Source organism: Cervus elaphus, chromosome 12, assembly GCF_910594005.1.
Source record: "Cervus elaphus chromosome 12, mCerEla1.1, whole genome shotgun sequence".
NCBI classification, from domain to species: Eukaryota; Metazoa; Chordata; class Mammalia; order Artiodactyla; family Cervidae; genus Cervus; species Cervus elaphus.
Window position 1 is genome coordinate 63,916,359 of NC_057826.1, and position 16,658 is coordinate 63,933,016.

At 39.0% G+C, this 16,658-nt stretch overlaps 1 protein-coding gene across 1 annotated transcript in view; it reads right to left on the minus strand.

Annotated features, from left to right (window-relative positions):
• Positions 1-1,137: 1,137 nt before the first annotated feature.
• Positions 1,138-16,658, minus strand: part of NUSAP1 (nucleolar and spindle associated protein 1) — a 28,204-nt gene continuing 12,683 nt past the window's right edge. The window contains exons 6-11 of the mRNA XM_043919182.1: positions 16,427-16,536; positions 12,769-12,950; positions 11,477-11,634; positions 8,569-8,685; positions 3,084-3,192; positions 1,138-2,038 (exon numbers count right to left, since the gene is read on the minus strand). Of these exons, the coding sequence (XP_043775117.1) occupies positions 1,942-2,038; positions 3,084-3,192; positions 8,569-8,685; positions 11,477-11,634; positions 12,769-12,950; positions 16,427-16,536 (773 nt within the window). The 3' untranslated portion in view covers positions 1,138-1,941. The remainder of the gene's footprint in view (positions 2,039-3,083; positions 3,193-8,568; positions 8,686-11,476; positions 11,635-12,768; positions 12,951-16,426; positions 16,537-16,658) is intronic.

The following is a 16,658-nucleotide window of genomic DNA, read 5'->3' on the forward strand; positions in this document are numbered from 1 at the left end:
AAGTATATAAATTCAATGATTTTGGGGGGGGTGGCATACTGTACAGCTTGCAGGATCTTAGTTCCCCAAACAGGGATTGAAGCTGGGGCCGCAGCAGTGAAAGCACGATGTCTTCACCACTGGACCTCCAGAATTGTGCAGTCTTTATGCAGCTAATTTTAGGAAATTTCTGTCAGCTTCCTTGGTGGGGGGCCGCAGCAGTGAAAGCACGATGTCTTCACCACTGGACCTCCAGAATTGTGCAGTCTTTATGCAGCTAATTTTAGGAAATTTCTGTCAGCTTCCTTGGTGGCTCAGATGGTAAAGAATCTGCCTGCAACGCAGGAGACCTGGGTTCAATCCCTGAGTCACGAAGATCCCCTGGAGATGGAAATGGCAACCCGCTCCAGTATTCTTGCTTGGGAAATCCCATGGACAGAGGAGCCTGGCAGGCTATACTTCATGGGGTCTCAAGAGTCAGACATGACTTAGTGACTAAAACACCTAAAACTAAAACTCTTTATTCCCATCTCAGCCCCATAATCACGGATCTACTTTCTGTGTAAGTTTGTGTCTGACTTCTTTTCACTTTGCATAATGTCTTTGATGTTCATCCACGTTGCAGTGTTTATCAGGATTTCATTTTTTAGTGCTTTTTTTTAATCCATCCATTGATAGACAGTTGGATTTTTCTCTACTTTTTGGCTACTGTGAATAAAAGTGCTATAAATATTTGCACGTTTTGGTGTTGACATATGTTTTCATTTCTTAGGAGAATTTCTGAGTCATCTGATAGATGTATATTTAAATTTTTAAAGAAACTACAAAGCTGTTTTCCAAAATAGTTGTATCATTTTCCCTTCACAGTAGCAGGGTAGTTGACAGACATTTCTTGACTGATCTGGTCTCTGCCTCTTGATAGCAAAATTTGAGTTTATCGAGCACCCAGGAGTATGCCATATTCTGTGCCATGTTCTCTGGGCTCATATGTGTATAAAAATAATAGAATCTGACAGGTGCTGTGAAAATACACAATAAAGACATAATTATTTCTTCTAGGAGTAGAAGGTCAAGAAAGGATGCACAAAGAGTACAAGTCAACTCTTATTAGTCTTGGCCGGTCAAGCGAATTTTGGAAACCAATTCATTTACAAAGAATGAATCTTATCACCATGGGAAAAAATTTTATTCATGAAAATCTCAAGCCGTACAAAACGCAGACACTCCACTCAGGTGCAACAAACATGAATATGATACTAAGCAACTCTAGTCTTTTCCATAAATCGAGTAAGATATCAGTTTGACAGAGCACAGTAATCCTTAAAGCCACAATCCTCAACTTTCAGTATGGTATTTCTAAATAAGCCAGGCTAGAATGAGCTATAGTTTTGTTTTTAAGAATACAGAGATATGTAATTGACAATTACATGAAGTACACAAAAGCTTAAATGAAACATTTCACATAGGTAAAATACTGATGTCTTACCAACCCAAATGGCCTACGGTTTCAGTAAGATTACTGGATTCTCTAGAGGATGAAGAGGTGGCCTTTCACAGCTTACCCTATCTATAACTTGTTATTGTTCAATTTCTACTAAAGTATGTGTTATAATTGGCTACCATCAGGAAAATGCTATTGCCTAGAAGAGGACTGAAGTTCTGTTACTAGAGCCAGCAGAGGGCACTTGACTTAAAAAATCTAGGTCAAGAATCTATGATGGGTCTTTTGTAGAAAACTGAGCTAGTTGTACAGGGGCTTAGGTAAAAGGTATTTCAGAAGAGTTTGTGAGTTTTAAAGGTAATGTCTTTTCAGGGATATAACATGTGAAGAAGCCACAGGCACTACATATATGTATATGAACAAAGTTAGTAGAAAAAGGTCTTTTGACTAAAGTAAGAGGACAGTATAAAAGTATTTACAAAAAAGGGTTCAGAGGAAAGAAATATTTACAGGATGTTAAATTATGAACGTTCAGCTATAATGAGGCCCCTTCGAACTCCCAGGACCTTTTCTTTCTTCTCCTTTCGCTCCTGCTCATGTTTCTTTCGTTGCTCCGCCCTACAAAAGGACAGGTTGTATGTTAGGCTCTGGTGAAGCTCCAAACAGACCACTTTTAAAGCACATGTGGTTAGCATAATGTCCAAACGTAAAATGACATCCAGTGTAAAATACACTTTTACAGGACACTGCGCTCTGACCAGTGGTCTGTGCGATGGAAACCATACCTGTAAGTCACTTATGTTAAAAGGCTAGAAATTTTTTCTTCCTTATGTTAAGGCAGCATTCTAAAACCAAGCATGAAAGAATCAGAAGACACCTTGGAGAGTGAACCCAACCCCTGTAGATTTTTTTAGTTTGTTCTAAGTGAGAAAGTTCTATCTGTGGAAGTCAGAATTCAAGCTCAAAATCACATTGTCTCACGAAAGTGAACCAGGATCTATTGACTTAAGTCAACTATGATTTTTGAGGGAAGGAATTAAGGGGAAAAAAAGGCCCAGAATCATGTTAATGATTTTAATAGCAAATAATAAGGTCTTGGTGGTAGCTGTCTAGTCAAATGATAGGTAAATATGTGTCCGGAGGGTATCTCATAGGGAATCGACCAAACCAGGACCAGCTGCAGCCCAAGACAGCCTCTGGCATTAACTTGGTTTTCATGAAGAAAGAAGCCTCTAAAGATCGTACTGGGGTTTCCCTCTGTGTAGGGCCTTGAAGCCTAGTAAGCCTGGTTTCCCTGGGTGTGAGAATTTACATCTGTGTGCATACTTTAGGTGCCCTGGGCACATGACTGATATTTGGAGGGACATCCAGATGCACTGTTTGGGTAGATAGGTCATGTAAGAGCAGTGCTTTGAATCAGGGTCTTCTGAATCACCTGCAGAGCTTCAGAAACAATGCAGATGTTTGGGTGCCATCTCACGCCTACTGAATTAGAACCCACTGTGGTATTGCCTAGGCACATGTACTTTAAGTGCTGTATATGATTCCACTTCTACCTTCTGTTTAAACCCCATTATTTCTGTGACTCTATCCCAAAGACTCCGCTTTTATATAGAGTTTTCCAAATTAAAAGAATTATAGAACTGAATAGTTATGTTCTTACCTGGTCTGGAGACGAGGCTGTTTATAAGTTTTCTTGTGGAAGCTAACTCTGCTGACATGCTCATGTAGAGAATTGTTTTCTTTAGACTGTCCCCATGGTTTCAGTTTTCCTAGTTTAGGACAGAGACAAACAAATGTAAGAAGATTCTTGTATTTATAATTTTAATTTTCTCTTATCCGTGGCTATCTGCTTGCTATCAACATTTATACTTTGCTTTTAGACATTTGCTAGTATAATTCTATTAATTTTAGTTTAATATTCCACAGATAACATTACTTTCTTTTCCTCTAAAAACAAGTGTCTTCTACTTTAAAAAGATTTTCTTTTGGCCACACTGCATGGCTTGTAGGATCCTAGGTTCCTCAACTGGGACTGAACTCAGGCCCCTGCAGTGGAAGCACAGGGTTCTAACCACTGGACCGCCAGGGAATTCCCTCTCTGACTTTTTAATCCTTGGAAAGTCACAAAAAAATCTTAATACAAAAAAAAAAAAAACAACCCTCGTAATACTGAATCCAATTATATGGCACATCAAAGAAGCCATAACAACTAGGTAGTTTAATCCCAAGATTGCATAGGTATGTTTAATACTAAAGTAGTATTTCATCTATGCAGTTTATTATTATTGATACCTATTGACATGTATTTGGAACAGAACAAGTAGGACTATTTTATTGGCTTTAGAATTGTGACCAAATTTCCAGATGTTTATGTATTACTTTTCATGCATAGTTTGACCTGTTTCTGAGTACTAGTGATTGTCATTTGCAGTGTTTCCCATTTTATAAAAAGGACTATCACACCTGCTGCATCATTTGACCCTCTTAGTAGCCACCGAAGTAGTACTTATTTATTTTCCCTTTCATAAAGGAATTAAGTGACTTGTCTAGGATATAAAATAGCAAGCACAAGTGAAGCTCTAAACCAGGTTTTCTACCATCAGTAGAAGTTAGGACGATCAGTCATTCCCATGACAAATACTTTTTGAGAACCTGGTATGTGCAAGGGACTTTTCTAGGTGCTAAGGACATCGCAGTGAACCAAGAAGTCAAAAATTCTTGCTGTCTTCCAATGGTAGAGGTACATAATTGTCAAGTAAGGTAACATCAGGCAGCGCTATGAAGAAATATAAGACAAAGTAAGGAATGGAACTATGAGCCATGCTGTGTAGGGCCACCTGAGACGGACAGGTCATGGTGGAGAGTTCTGACAAAACGTGGTCCACTGGAGAAGGGAACGGCAAACCACTTCAGTATTCTTGCCTTGAGAACCCCATGAACAGTATGAAAAGGCAAAAAGATAGGACACTGAAAGATGAACCCCCCAGGTAGGTAGGTGCCCAATGTGCTATTGGAGATCAGTGGAGAAATAACTCCAGAAAGAATGAAGAGACAGAGCCAAAGCAAAAACAACACTCAGTTGTGGATGTGACTGGTGATGGAAGTAAAGTCTGATACTGTAAAGAACAATATTGCATAGGAACCTGGAATGTTAGGTCCATGAATCAAGGCAAATTGAAAGTGATCAAACAAGAGATGGCAAGAGTGAATATCAACATTTTAGGAATCAGTGAACTATAGTGGACGGAAATGGGTGAATTTAATTCAGATGACCATTATATCTACTACTGTGGGCAAGAATCCCTTAGAAGAAATGGAGTAGCCCTCATAGTCAACAGAAGAGTCTGAAATGCAGTACTTGGATGCAATCTCAAAAACGACAGAATGATCTCTGTTCGTTTCCAAGGCAAGCCATTCAATATCACAGTAATCCAAGTCTATGCTCCAACCAGTTATGCTGAAGAAGCTGAAACTGAACAGTTCTATGAAGACCTACAAGACCTTCTAGAACTAACACCCAAAAAAGATGTCCTTTTCATTATAGGGGACTAGAATGCAAAAGTAGGAAGTCAAGAGATACCTGGAGTAACAGGCAAATTTGGTCTTGGAGCACAAAATGAAGCAGGGCAAAGGTTAACAGTTTTGCCAAGAGAACACACTGGTCATAGCAATCACCCTCTTCCAACAACACAAGAGAAGACTCTACACTTGGACATCACCAGATGGTCAGTACTGAAATCAGATTGATTATATTCTTTGCAGCAGAAGATGGAGAAGCTCTATAGAGTCAGCAAAAAAACAAGACCGGGAGCTGACGGTTGCTCTGATAATGAACTCCTTATTGCCAAATTCAGACTGAAATTGAAGAAAGTAGGGAAAACCACTAGACCATTCAGGTATGACCTAAATCAAATCTCTTATGATTGTACAAATGGACGTGACAAATACATTCAAGAGATTAGATCTGTAGAGTGCCTGAAGAACTATGGACAGAGGTTCGTGATATTGTACAGGAAGCAGTGATCAGGACCACCCCTAAGAAAACGAAATGCAAAAAGGCAAAATCGCTGTCTGAGGAGGCCTTACAAATAGCTGAGAAAAGAAGAGAAGTGAAAGGCAAAGGAGAAAAGGAAAGATATACCCATCTGAATGCAGAGTTCCAAAGAATAGCAAGGAGAGATAAGAGCCTTCCTCTCTGATCAATACAAAGAAATACAGGAAAACAATAGAATGCAAAAGACTAGAAATCTCTTCAAGGAAATTAGAGGTCCCAAGGGAACATTTCATGCAAAGATGGGCACAATAAAGGACAGAAATGGTATGGATCTAACAAAAGCAGAAATATTAAGAAGAGGTGGCAAGAATACACAGAAGAACTATACAAAAAAGATCTTCACAACCCAGATGATCACAATGTTGTGATCACTCACCTAGAGCCAGACATCCTGGAATGTGAAGTCAAGTGGGCCTTAGGAAGCATCACCATGAACAAAGCTAGTGGAGGTGATGGAATTCCAGTTGAGCTATTTCAAATCCTAAAAGATGATGTTGTGAAAGTGCTGCACTCAATATGCCAGCTAATTTGGATAACTCAGCAGTGGCCACAGGACTGGAAAGGGTCAGTTTTCATTCAAATCCCAAAGAATGGCAATGCCAAAGAATGTTCAAACTACCACACAATTGCACTTGTCTCACATGCTAGCAAAATAATGCTCAAAATTCTCCAAGCCAGGCTTTAACAGTACATGAACCATGAACTTCCAAATGTTCAAGCTAGATTTAGAAAAGGCAGAGGAACCAGAGATCAAATTGCCAACACCCATTGGAAAATTCCAGAAAACCATCTGCTTCTGCTTTATTGATTACGCCTTTGACCGTGTAGATCACAAAAAACTGGAAAATTCTTTAAGAGATGGGAATACTAGACCACCTTACCTGCCTCCCAAGAAATCTGTATGCAGGTCAAGAAGCAATAGTTAAAACCAGACATGGAAAAACAGAGTGGTTCCAAATTGGGAAAGGAGTATGTCAAGGCTGTATATTGTCACCCTGCTTATTTAACTTATATGCAGAGTACATCATGTGAAATGCTAGGCTGGATGAAGCACAAGCTGGAATCAAGATTACCAGGAGAAACATCAATAACCTCAGACATGTAGATGACACCACCCTCATGGCAGAAAGTGAAGAGGAACTAAAGAGTCTCTTGATGAAAGTGAAAGAGGAGAGTGAAGAAGCTGGCTTAAAACTCAACATTCAGAAAACTAAGATCATGGCATCCGGTCCCATCACTTCATGGCAAATAGATGAATTAACAATGGAAACAGTGACAGACTTCATTTTCTTGGGCTCCAAAATCACTGCAGATGGTGATTGCAGCCATGAAATTAAAAGATGTTTGCTCCTTGGAAATTAAAAGATGTTTGCTCCTTGGAAGAAAAGCTATGACCTATTTAGCAATATTAAAAAGCAGAGACATTACTTTGCTGACAAAGGTCCATCTAGTCAAAGCTATGATTTTTCCGATAGTCGTGTATGGGTGCTAGAGTTGGACTATAAAGAAAGCTGAGCAGTGAAGAATTGATGCTTTTGAACTGTTGTGTTGGAGAAGACTCTTGAGAGTCCCTTGGACTGCAAGGAGATCCAACCAGTCCATCCTAAAGGAAAACAGTCCTGAATATTCATTGGAAGAATTGAAGCTGAAGCTCCAATACTTTGGCCACCTGATGCGAAGAATTGACTCACTAGAAAAGACCCTGATGCTGGGAAAGATTGAAGGCAGGAGGAGAAGGGGATGACAGCGGATGAGATGGTTGGATGGCATCACCTACTTGATGGACATGAGTTTGAGCAAGCTCCGGGAGTTGTTGATGGACAGGGAAGCCTGGTGTGCTGCATCCATGGCGTCATAGAGTCAGACATGACTGAGTGATTGAACTGCATTGAAGGAGTAAAGAGTGTGAGTGTGTGTTTGTGTGTGTGGTGGCTGGCGGGGGGTGGACAGAGAAGACCTTCCTAGATTGGTGACAGTCAAGTGGATGCCCCATTAAAAAAAGGGAGCAACCTGTGCAAAAGATCAATGGGAATAGTGTTCTTGGTGGAGCAGAGGGATAACAAATTCAAAGACCTAAAGGAGGGAATGAGATGAGTGTGTCTGAGGAGCTAAAACACCAGTGTGATTGGCACAGAGTCAGAGAAGGGAGGAGACAACGAAATGAGGGTGGAAGAGAGATGGGAAACCTTAGGAGGTTCAGAGCAAGGCACCGATGTGCTCTGATTCATTTTTAAGGTTGTAGTGGGGCCAAGAGGCTATTCAAGAAATTCAATAGGATGATGTGACTAGGACCAAAGGCAGTAGCCATAAAGGTGTGAAAAGTGGTCAAATTACAGATCAGTTTCAAATATGGAGTTGAAAGGCCTGCATATGGCGTCAAGAAGAGTGGACAGCCAAAGATCACGCCCAGATGTCTGCCCTGACACTTAGTAGAGAAGTGCCATTGCCACAGATGGGAAAACTTGGGGAGGAAAAATACAGTGAGAGAAGTTTTTTTAAATCATGGTTCAGTTTGACTCTTACCTCTAAATGAGACTTAGTTTTTATTATATTTGTTGCATTAAGATTAGTAATTAAAAAAAAATTAGTAGTAATTTAAACACTTATATAAACATGATTTTATAGGAAGTTTGTTTTAAAATAATTCCAGAAGCACTGACATATAGATTACATTAATTGCTGATGTTTTAAGTGGATGTGAAGATACTTTAATATATGCCCAAGAGAGACATCTGGCCAATAAATGTCCCAGGTGGTTTGACCAGTGGTTCTCAGCCTGGGACCCTTTAAAAACTATAAAGAAAACATTCATGTACCCATAGAAATATTCAAGTTTCTTGATTTTGGCTGAAGTTTTATTAATGCTTTTTAGCAACACTGATTAGAAACTGTCTTTGGTTAACAAAAATATAAGTGAATTATTTAGTATTTGTTCAATGGACAGTTTTTAATTTATGGGTCACGTGGACACGGGGCAGAGGCAGGAATTCTAGGCCAAGTATAGCTTCCACTGAGTCACTAGGATTTTTCACATCTTCAGATGCATAACTGTTTAATCTTAACTCTTGTACCTGAAAACATTCCCACATACCTTTGTGTGGCTCATAGTTGAGAGGACGAGACAAACTTGCTTTGAGATCGAACACTGGTTTTTTATGGGAGAGTGGAGTCTGCGCTGCCTCAGTTGTCAACTTGAACGGGGTAATAACTAAAATAACAAAATCCAAGGGTTTAATTAGAATAAAAGACCTGCTAAAGTTTTTATTTTATTAAAGTATCACTGCTCAATCTTAAATAGAATTTAATATGAACAGACTGAAACAGAAGTTGGGTTAAAAAGGAGAAACGGGGAGAAAAGAGTTACTAAGAGAACTCTTTGTCTCCCTGTCAGCAGCTCCCCAGAGTCTAAATATTGTGACATTTCCTAGGATCAACAGGAGTTTAGAATTCTGTTTTAAGAATTAATTGGGTGGGAAGGATAAATCAGGACTTTGGGATTAACATAAACATGCTACTACATATAAAATAGATAACCTAAAAAAGGTCCTATTATATAGCACAGGGAACTATATTCAGTATTTTGTAATAACCTATAAGGGAAAGGAATCTGAAAAAGATTATATGTTTATATGTATAACTGATTCACTTTGCTGTATACCTGAAAATAACATAACACTGTGAATCAACTATTTTTCAAACAAAAAAAATTAACTGGGTAAATTTATAAGCTGTTTCCCTGATATTATTTACCCCCTTTTTTTGGCAGCACTGCATAGCATGCTGGATCTTAGTTCCCTAACCAAGGATAGAACCTGCATTCTCTGCAGTGGAAGTTTGGCGTCCCAACCATTGGACCACCAGGGAATTCCTTACCCTTTAAAAAGATTATATATTATTAATAGTGACATTTTCATTAACACAGACAGAGATAAAGCCTGCAAGGAACATAATCACATAGAGATGAAAAGATCCATGGCTCTGGTTTTCACTAATGAAGGCGGTTACAGAAAGTGAATGTGAAGAATGTGAATTTTTGTAATATAAAGTTAAAAATATATCAGAATGGTATAATTTGGTAAGCCACACTTTTGCTACAGTTGGGCAGCATATATCTGACACATTTTATAATCCTTTCCCCTCACAGGTTGCATTCAGGCCATTGTCAAATGTTGGTACTTGCCTGAATATGTGAGCAAGTAACCAGGATCTAGGAACATGCAGTGAAACAACACAGAAAAGCACAAAGCCCCTGTGCTGAAGCCATTCCATTGTGTTGCTATCAAGTGTTGGTGAGGAGGGGAACAGCGGGGCGGTCACACACTGCTGATGAGGGGACACATTGGTACAATTCAACCAGTAATGTAAGTGTCTGCATACCTTACCGACAGCAGCCCCCCAGTCCTAGTTTTGAGAAACTCTTATGCATGGATAGGAGATGTGTTCCACAATGGTCATAGTTACACTGTGTAAAATAATAAAAATTGCTCATGGGGGACACAGGCTTGATCCCTGGTCGGGGAACTGAGATGCCACATGCTGCAGGGCACCTAAGCCAGCTCACTGCATCTACTGTCCGCCATGGCTACGGACCATGTGCTCTGGAGCCCATGTGCCACAACTAGAGAGCCCACGTGCTACAATTAAGACCCAACACAGCCAAAAATAAATAAGTAAATATTAAAAAGATAAAAGTCAGAAATACCCATGGGTCCATGAGTAAAATGGATAAGTTGAAATATATCCATACCATTGAAAAACACAGTGAAAATGAATGAACTTTAGCTCATTTATCAATATGGCTCTTGAAACATACAGAGTGAATGAAGCAAATCATTAGAAACAAATCAGTTTGATTTCATCTACATAAAATTCATATTTGATAACTAGGGAAAGAAAACTATCCCATCCCAGCTGGACACACTCCTGAGTAACCTAGAGGAGAAAACTCAGGATATGGCATAGAGGTAGCTTCTTCCTCATGTCCTTATCTGTGCGTATTTGTGGGTCCTTGCTCAGTATTAGGCAGGTGGCTGCTGCTCAGTGGCTCATGTCCCATGTAAAATAACAAGAGTCCTATCTTAAGGAAGTTTATTCTTCATTTTTTTAGCCCTGCTTTCTGCCCAAACTTTCTTCCCCTTTTACAGGATGATTTAGAATGTTATATGGAATGTTTGCTTGCTGGTATAGAAAAGATTAAGGGTAAATGGGAATGAGAGAGGTCATATAGAGGAAGAATCATACATTTTCTGTTCCTACCTCTGCACTCTCTCTTGAAATATAGTTATCAGTTTCACTATTTGATCTTTAATTTAGGTGTGAAAGGCATGAAAAAATCCAGTCTCCACACTGATTATTACCAATGACAACAATATTCTCCTCTAGTCTGAACTCCTGCTGGATTACTCTGGTCTCAGGGAACCAAGGCTCCTCTTGCCTGACATTCAGCAGAACTCTCAAGGGAATTTTGATACACTCAGTTCTAATACAGGCCTTAACCTGTTGGTGACACTGTCTTAAACCCTCAACTGCTATTGCAGTGTTCTTTTGAAAACCACCTGGTCTTTGCAGGCGATGATTAAGTAGACAGGGTGTAGAAGATTGTCTATATGGCTCATTCTGGCTTATACACCCTGCTACCAGTCAATAGCATGGCATTTATTCCATAAACTCTGGGTCCTGTTAGTTTCAGGGTCTGGCAGAACCACTCAGAGGCTATAATGAGTGCTGTGATCCTCCTCCTAATCTCTGAGGAGGGGCCAAATGTTCTCCAGGGAGGATCACCATCTTGGGGCTTGTCTTGGACAGGATGGAGACCTTGGGCAAAGGTATCAGGTTTTTGTCTGTGTCTCTGGAATTTCCCTCACAAGTATAAATGCTTTAGAGAAATTTTTGCTTTTGATTCTATAGATATGGAAAGGCTTTAAGGAAATAATCCTATTAGGATGTTACATGGCTTAAAAATGCAGCAGAAGTGTGGGGAGGGGGGTTTGTCTCTTTACCAGCAACAGATTCACCCCTTGTGGTCTTTAACTTGTGTGTCCCAAGCAGAGCCTGGCCTTTTGGGGTATTCCCAGACGTGGTCACATGTGGAGACTTTCTGGCTGGAGTCTTGGTCAGTGAGCGCTTATGCTCATTATCTTTAGTAGCAGCTGAAAACCTAAAAAGGACCGTGGAGAATAAGACATGAGTACTTGGGCTGAGCTTATAAACACCACCACCTACCCATCACCAGGCACTGAAAGGGCCTCAATATAACTTGTTACACACATGAACGTCTTTCACAGAATGTGAATGTTTTTAAACAATGATGGTACAGCAAATCATTTATCAACTTCTGTTACTTGTAAAATATGGTCTTGTACTCTCTACTCTCCCTGCCTTGGCCAATGACAGCATAAAGCAGAATTCAAAGGAGACACCTAAGGGGCTCAAGTTTCAGATGTACTTGAAGAAGCTCCCTTTCTTCTCCTGATGAGGGCAAGTCAGAGGGATTGGGAGACCACTAAGACTCTATAACAGAATTAAGAAAATAGATGTGTAGGAATGGTTCTGCTACCATGTCCAGGCTGTTCTGTACCCTGCAGGAAGCAAGGACTAGCCCCTGACCATGGTGTTCTTAAATATTAATAAATACAATCAGAACTGCCAAGTATAAGTACCTCATATTCCAAGCCAACTCAATAAATAAAATTCCAAACTCAAGGGCATTTTTCAGCTTTTGAAAACTATGTCTGATATTGCACATGTTGCGGAAGTATTACCACGCACCATTTCTATTAAATGTAGCAATGCCCTTAATAAAGAAAAAAGGAGCCTGAAGATCTTCCTCTGTGGGGACGATCACAGTTAGGGGCTACCTTGACGCCAGGAAAGGCACAAGCAAAGAAAACAGGGATTAACAGGGCATGAGACGGCTATGCGACTGCACTACCTACTGGGCTACGTTCACACTGTAGGATGAGTCAGTTCTGAGACATTTTCAGCTTCAACTTTAAGTCAATGGAAAAATTTCTATAGACATCTTTGCAGACATACATTAAATTAATAAAGTAAAATATCCATATTATCTTTTCTATCTTATGAATGAAGTGTTAGGAAAGTTGGATAAAACAAGAAAACACAAATATAAAGGAAAAAAACATTAACTTAAATGTTTGCTGATCTTTCTATTCCAATCCTTTCTCCTTTTTCATCCACTCTAAAACATTTGATGTAGTCCAGCTGAAATGTATTAAAAGCAATAAAGCCTTAGAGACCTCACCCTGGATTCCAGTTTGGAGCTCTTCTTTACCTGACATTCATCTTAGCTGCCGAGGGAGCAGGGTGCTTGGCTGACCCCTTCACACACAAGGCGCTCCGGCCTTCGTGGGGCCGGCCTTGCAAGCGCTGCTGGCTGCTAGGGGTACAAGCCACGGAGAGTCTTCCTCGGGCAGGAACTGGAGTTGCCGGCACTCCCTTAGTGACAGGCTGCCTCTGGAGAACCCGAAATGCAGCACATTAAAGCCTGGCCTCTTAGACAGTATTGTCTCCTGGGCAAAGTGCAGGAGAGTGCCCCATTTATCCCATTTCATCCTCACTTTTAACCCTATCATCCTTCCTTGTCTACTACCTCACCCCATCCTATCTGCCTGGCAGGCTGGGCTGTGCTGCTAAGATAGCTCTGATTTAATAGAAACTTCTAGTTGTGCTGTATTACAGAAAGCCCTTCGCAGCTCCCATGTCCCAGGTATTTTCTCACTAGAGAGAGCAGGTGGCTAAACAGTCCCCCACATGGCCAGAGACGGGGGATAAATGGTTCTCTTGGAAAGATGGTTTCTTTGACAGCATGATATGCAGTTTATTAAATATAAACTCAAAGAAGAACCTACTGTGTAAAAAGCTAATGAAAGTTACAAATAATTACTCCCCAACCCAACCCTAGATCCCCAATAGCTTTTTAAAGTTCTTTTTAAAAACCTAAAGAAAAAGAAGAGAGGAAGGGGAATGCTCTCTATGAAACAGCAGGGAAGGGTTTCACTTATGTAATCTTTTTTAGATACAGTCAGAGCACAAAGAGTGATGGAATGTTTTACTATCATTAGTCTTAGTTCTGCTGCAGGCAGAAGAAATCTAACTTCACTAACTGACAACAGAAATAGGACTACTGGAATTGACAATGTAGAGCCAAAAGAAACATTCTGATTATAGCCTATGAAATAATACAAGGAAGCAGAGAATTACATTAAGTTCTCATTTCAACATACAAGCAGAAGAGATTCATGTTGTGAGACGAATTTAAAAATAAAATATTTAGTAAATATGTATCTTTACCATAAGCTAAGAACTCAGGTTAGTTGTATATTAAGTATACTGTTATATGTAATCACACCATTTATGTTTTCTTCTTTCTCCTAAAATTCCCACTTTCTATACTGTCTCCTCACAATTCACTTCGTGCCAGGACCATCAACTCTGCATCTTTGCCTGAGCAACTTAAAATGTTTAAGTGATTCTACTCACACTGAGTACCAATCTTTCTGGCTTTTCAGGTAGAATATTATGCTGACTCTAGTAGCTCTATTTTGTTTGCAATGTATCTAATAAATTTCTCCCTTTCTTTTAGCAAAAAAATCCTGTTCTAACGAAGCGAGGAGCTCAATCATAACATACATGAAAGTACAAATGTGGGTTAAAGATTAACATAGGGAAAATAATAAAAGCAGTAAAAATAAAAGCATATTTTTATGATCTTCGGACAGGAAGGGCAACACAAAACCCTCAGTTTTAAAAGGAAAAGTTGTAAAGTTTAGTAAAACAATAAAACCTTCCACAAGGTAAGATACCATTAATACAGTTAAAAAGATAAACTGTGGGAAAGTATTTAGAACACATAATATATAATATTCGTCATTCATATAGATAAGTGGCTCATAAATTGGCAAAAATTAAGAAAAAGCAAATTCACAGAAAACCCGCCAATTATATCATACAAAGATTTGTAACATGAACATGTAACATCTGATGATCAGAGAAATGCAAATTCAATTGGTTTTTTTTTTCATATATTCTCAAAGATTAAAAATTTGATCATTCTCACTGTTAGCAAAGTAAACAAGCATCTTGGGACACAAAGTTTGGGATCCCATTATAGAGGAGCCATCAGGCAACTAATCATGGAGACAGTCATTGGTCACAGCCAAGATGATTCTCTCTAGACCTCTGCTCACTTCTTACTGTCCATCACTCTCCAAAGGACCAACCCCCAAACATATCAACTGCTAAGAAAACCATATTAGCTATGGTGAAATAACTATCATTGTTTTTTATTTAGTCTCCAAATAGATCATACCAAATAGCCCATCTCATCAGCTAATTCCTGACTAAACAGTGACACTGGGGTGGGATTTGTAGAACTAAACTCATTCAGATGGGACTGTCAGCTAAGTAACAAGATAAGCTACTCGTTTATTCAATACATCTTCAAGGCTACACTCAAGTTTATTGTTAAAGCAGTTGTTCTGCCCTTAACTTTTACCTAGAAAATTAATTCATCCATATCATGTGTACAGAAAGCTTGACTTTTAATAAAGTTTTTAAGTAGACTCAGCTTCATGGTAAGGAAAATGAGTGGCTTTCTTTCCAGGCGTATTTGCAGCTAGCTCATGCCTGTGCAGAGAAAGAAGCTATCTACTTTCTGTAAAGCATCAGCAGGCCACTCCCCTTCTCCCTCTCTCCCAGGATGGGCCTCTTGCCCCAGTATTCAGTAATGAATGCTGTAATACTTGGTGATGAATGCTGTGAAACTTAGCCCTTGTTAAAATTTAAAAGTCTTCTTATGGACATACTGAGTATCTCTTCTCTGGATTGTCCACCCATGTTGTTACATCAGTATGAAGGGATAGAGATGTTTAATGTCTTGACTTGGGGATGCTGCTGCTTGCTAGAAGGTTGATAACACTGTCTTCAACTGTGGTAACAGTGGTTTTATAAACACTGTTCAAGTGAACATTTATTATCCAAGATTAAGTCTCTAAGAACCACATGTATTTTTTTGTTTGTTTTTTTTAATTATCTAGAGCTTATTATCCAGTGCATTTCCCCACTGCCATGGGTATCAGAAAGCTTGAAACTCAACTCAATAATTGATATAGCAGACACTATACATGCTAACAGTGCTCATTTTCTGCCCTTTTAAAAACAGCTTTATACTGGTTTTGTGCTGTAATACCACAAACTGGCTCAAATTCTTTGAGAAATAGGCAGGTTATTATGTATTATTAAATTAAAAAATGTTTCCCATCCAAATGTGAGGCACCCCTTTAACAACACATACCATGTAAGACAGTAACATCAACTTCCTATGATTTGATTAACTCACTACTCTTCTGCTAACTCAACCTCAGGGTTGACTTCACCTTCTCTTACTCAAAGGAGTTCAAGTCCAGCACTACCTGGTCTGAGGGCCCCCAGTCCAGGGAGCTCAGTTATGACAGTAAGCCTTCAAGCTAGCCACTGTTAGTCACCCCTTTTCCCTTTGAGTTACAGACAGGAAAAGAAGGTGGTTTCAGCCATAAATCAGTTTTTCCCCATCAAAAGTGATAGGCACAATGTCTGATTGTGGAAAACAGAGTAACTTATTGCTATTTTGGAATTCTTCCTTTCTTTAGTTTTGTTTTTTTTTTTTACTGTTTACTTGAAATATTTTTCTATTTTAAAAATTTTAAGAAGTTATATTTTCTTAATGTTTTTTCTTTCTTTTTAACTATTTTTTATAGTGAAGATTCACTGCTTTATCTGGAGGGTTTTGAAAATTCTCAAAAACAAATTTAAAATAATAAAGATACATTAAACTCAAATCTATTCCAGTAATAGAATAATAGAAAGCTAGTTGTATTAACCATGCTATGTAATACACAGTATCAACATTAAAATCAAACAGTACCACTAAGAACATAATTTTATCAGCATACCTTCAGTTCATTAAATGAATTGTGCTCTTCAAAATATTTCTTTTTTCTCTCAACATATTGATCAATGGACTCCATTTCCTTAAAACGAGCCTCGTGAAGCTTCTTAAAGTCTAGAGTATTTTCCCAAATACGAAAATTAATAACAAGACAAAATCCATTTATTCACCTTCCTTATGTTTTTCTGTTAACATTTATTCTCATCTCAGTATTCCTAATATTCAACTTCAAACAT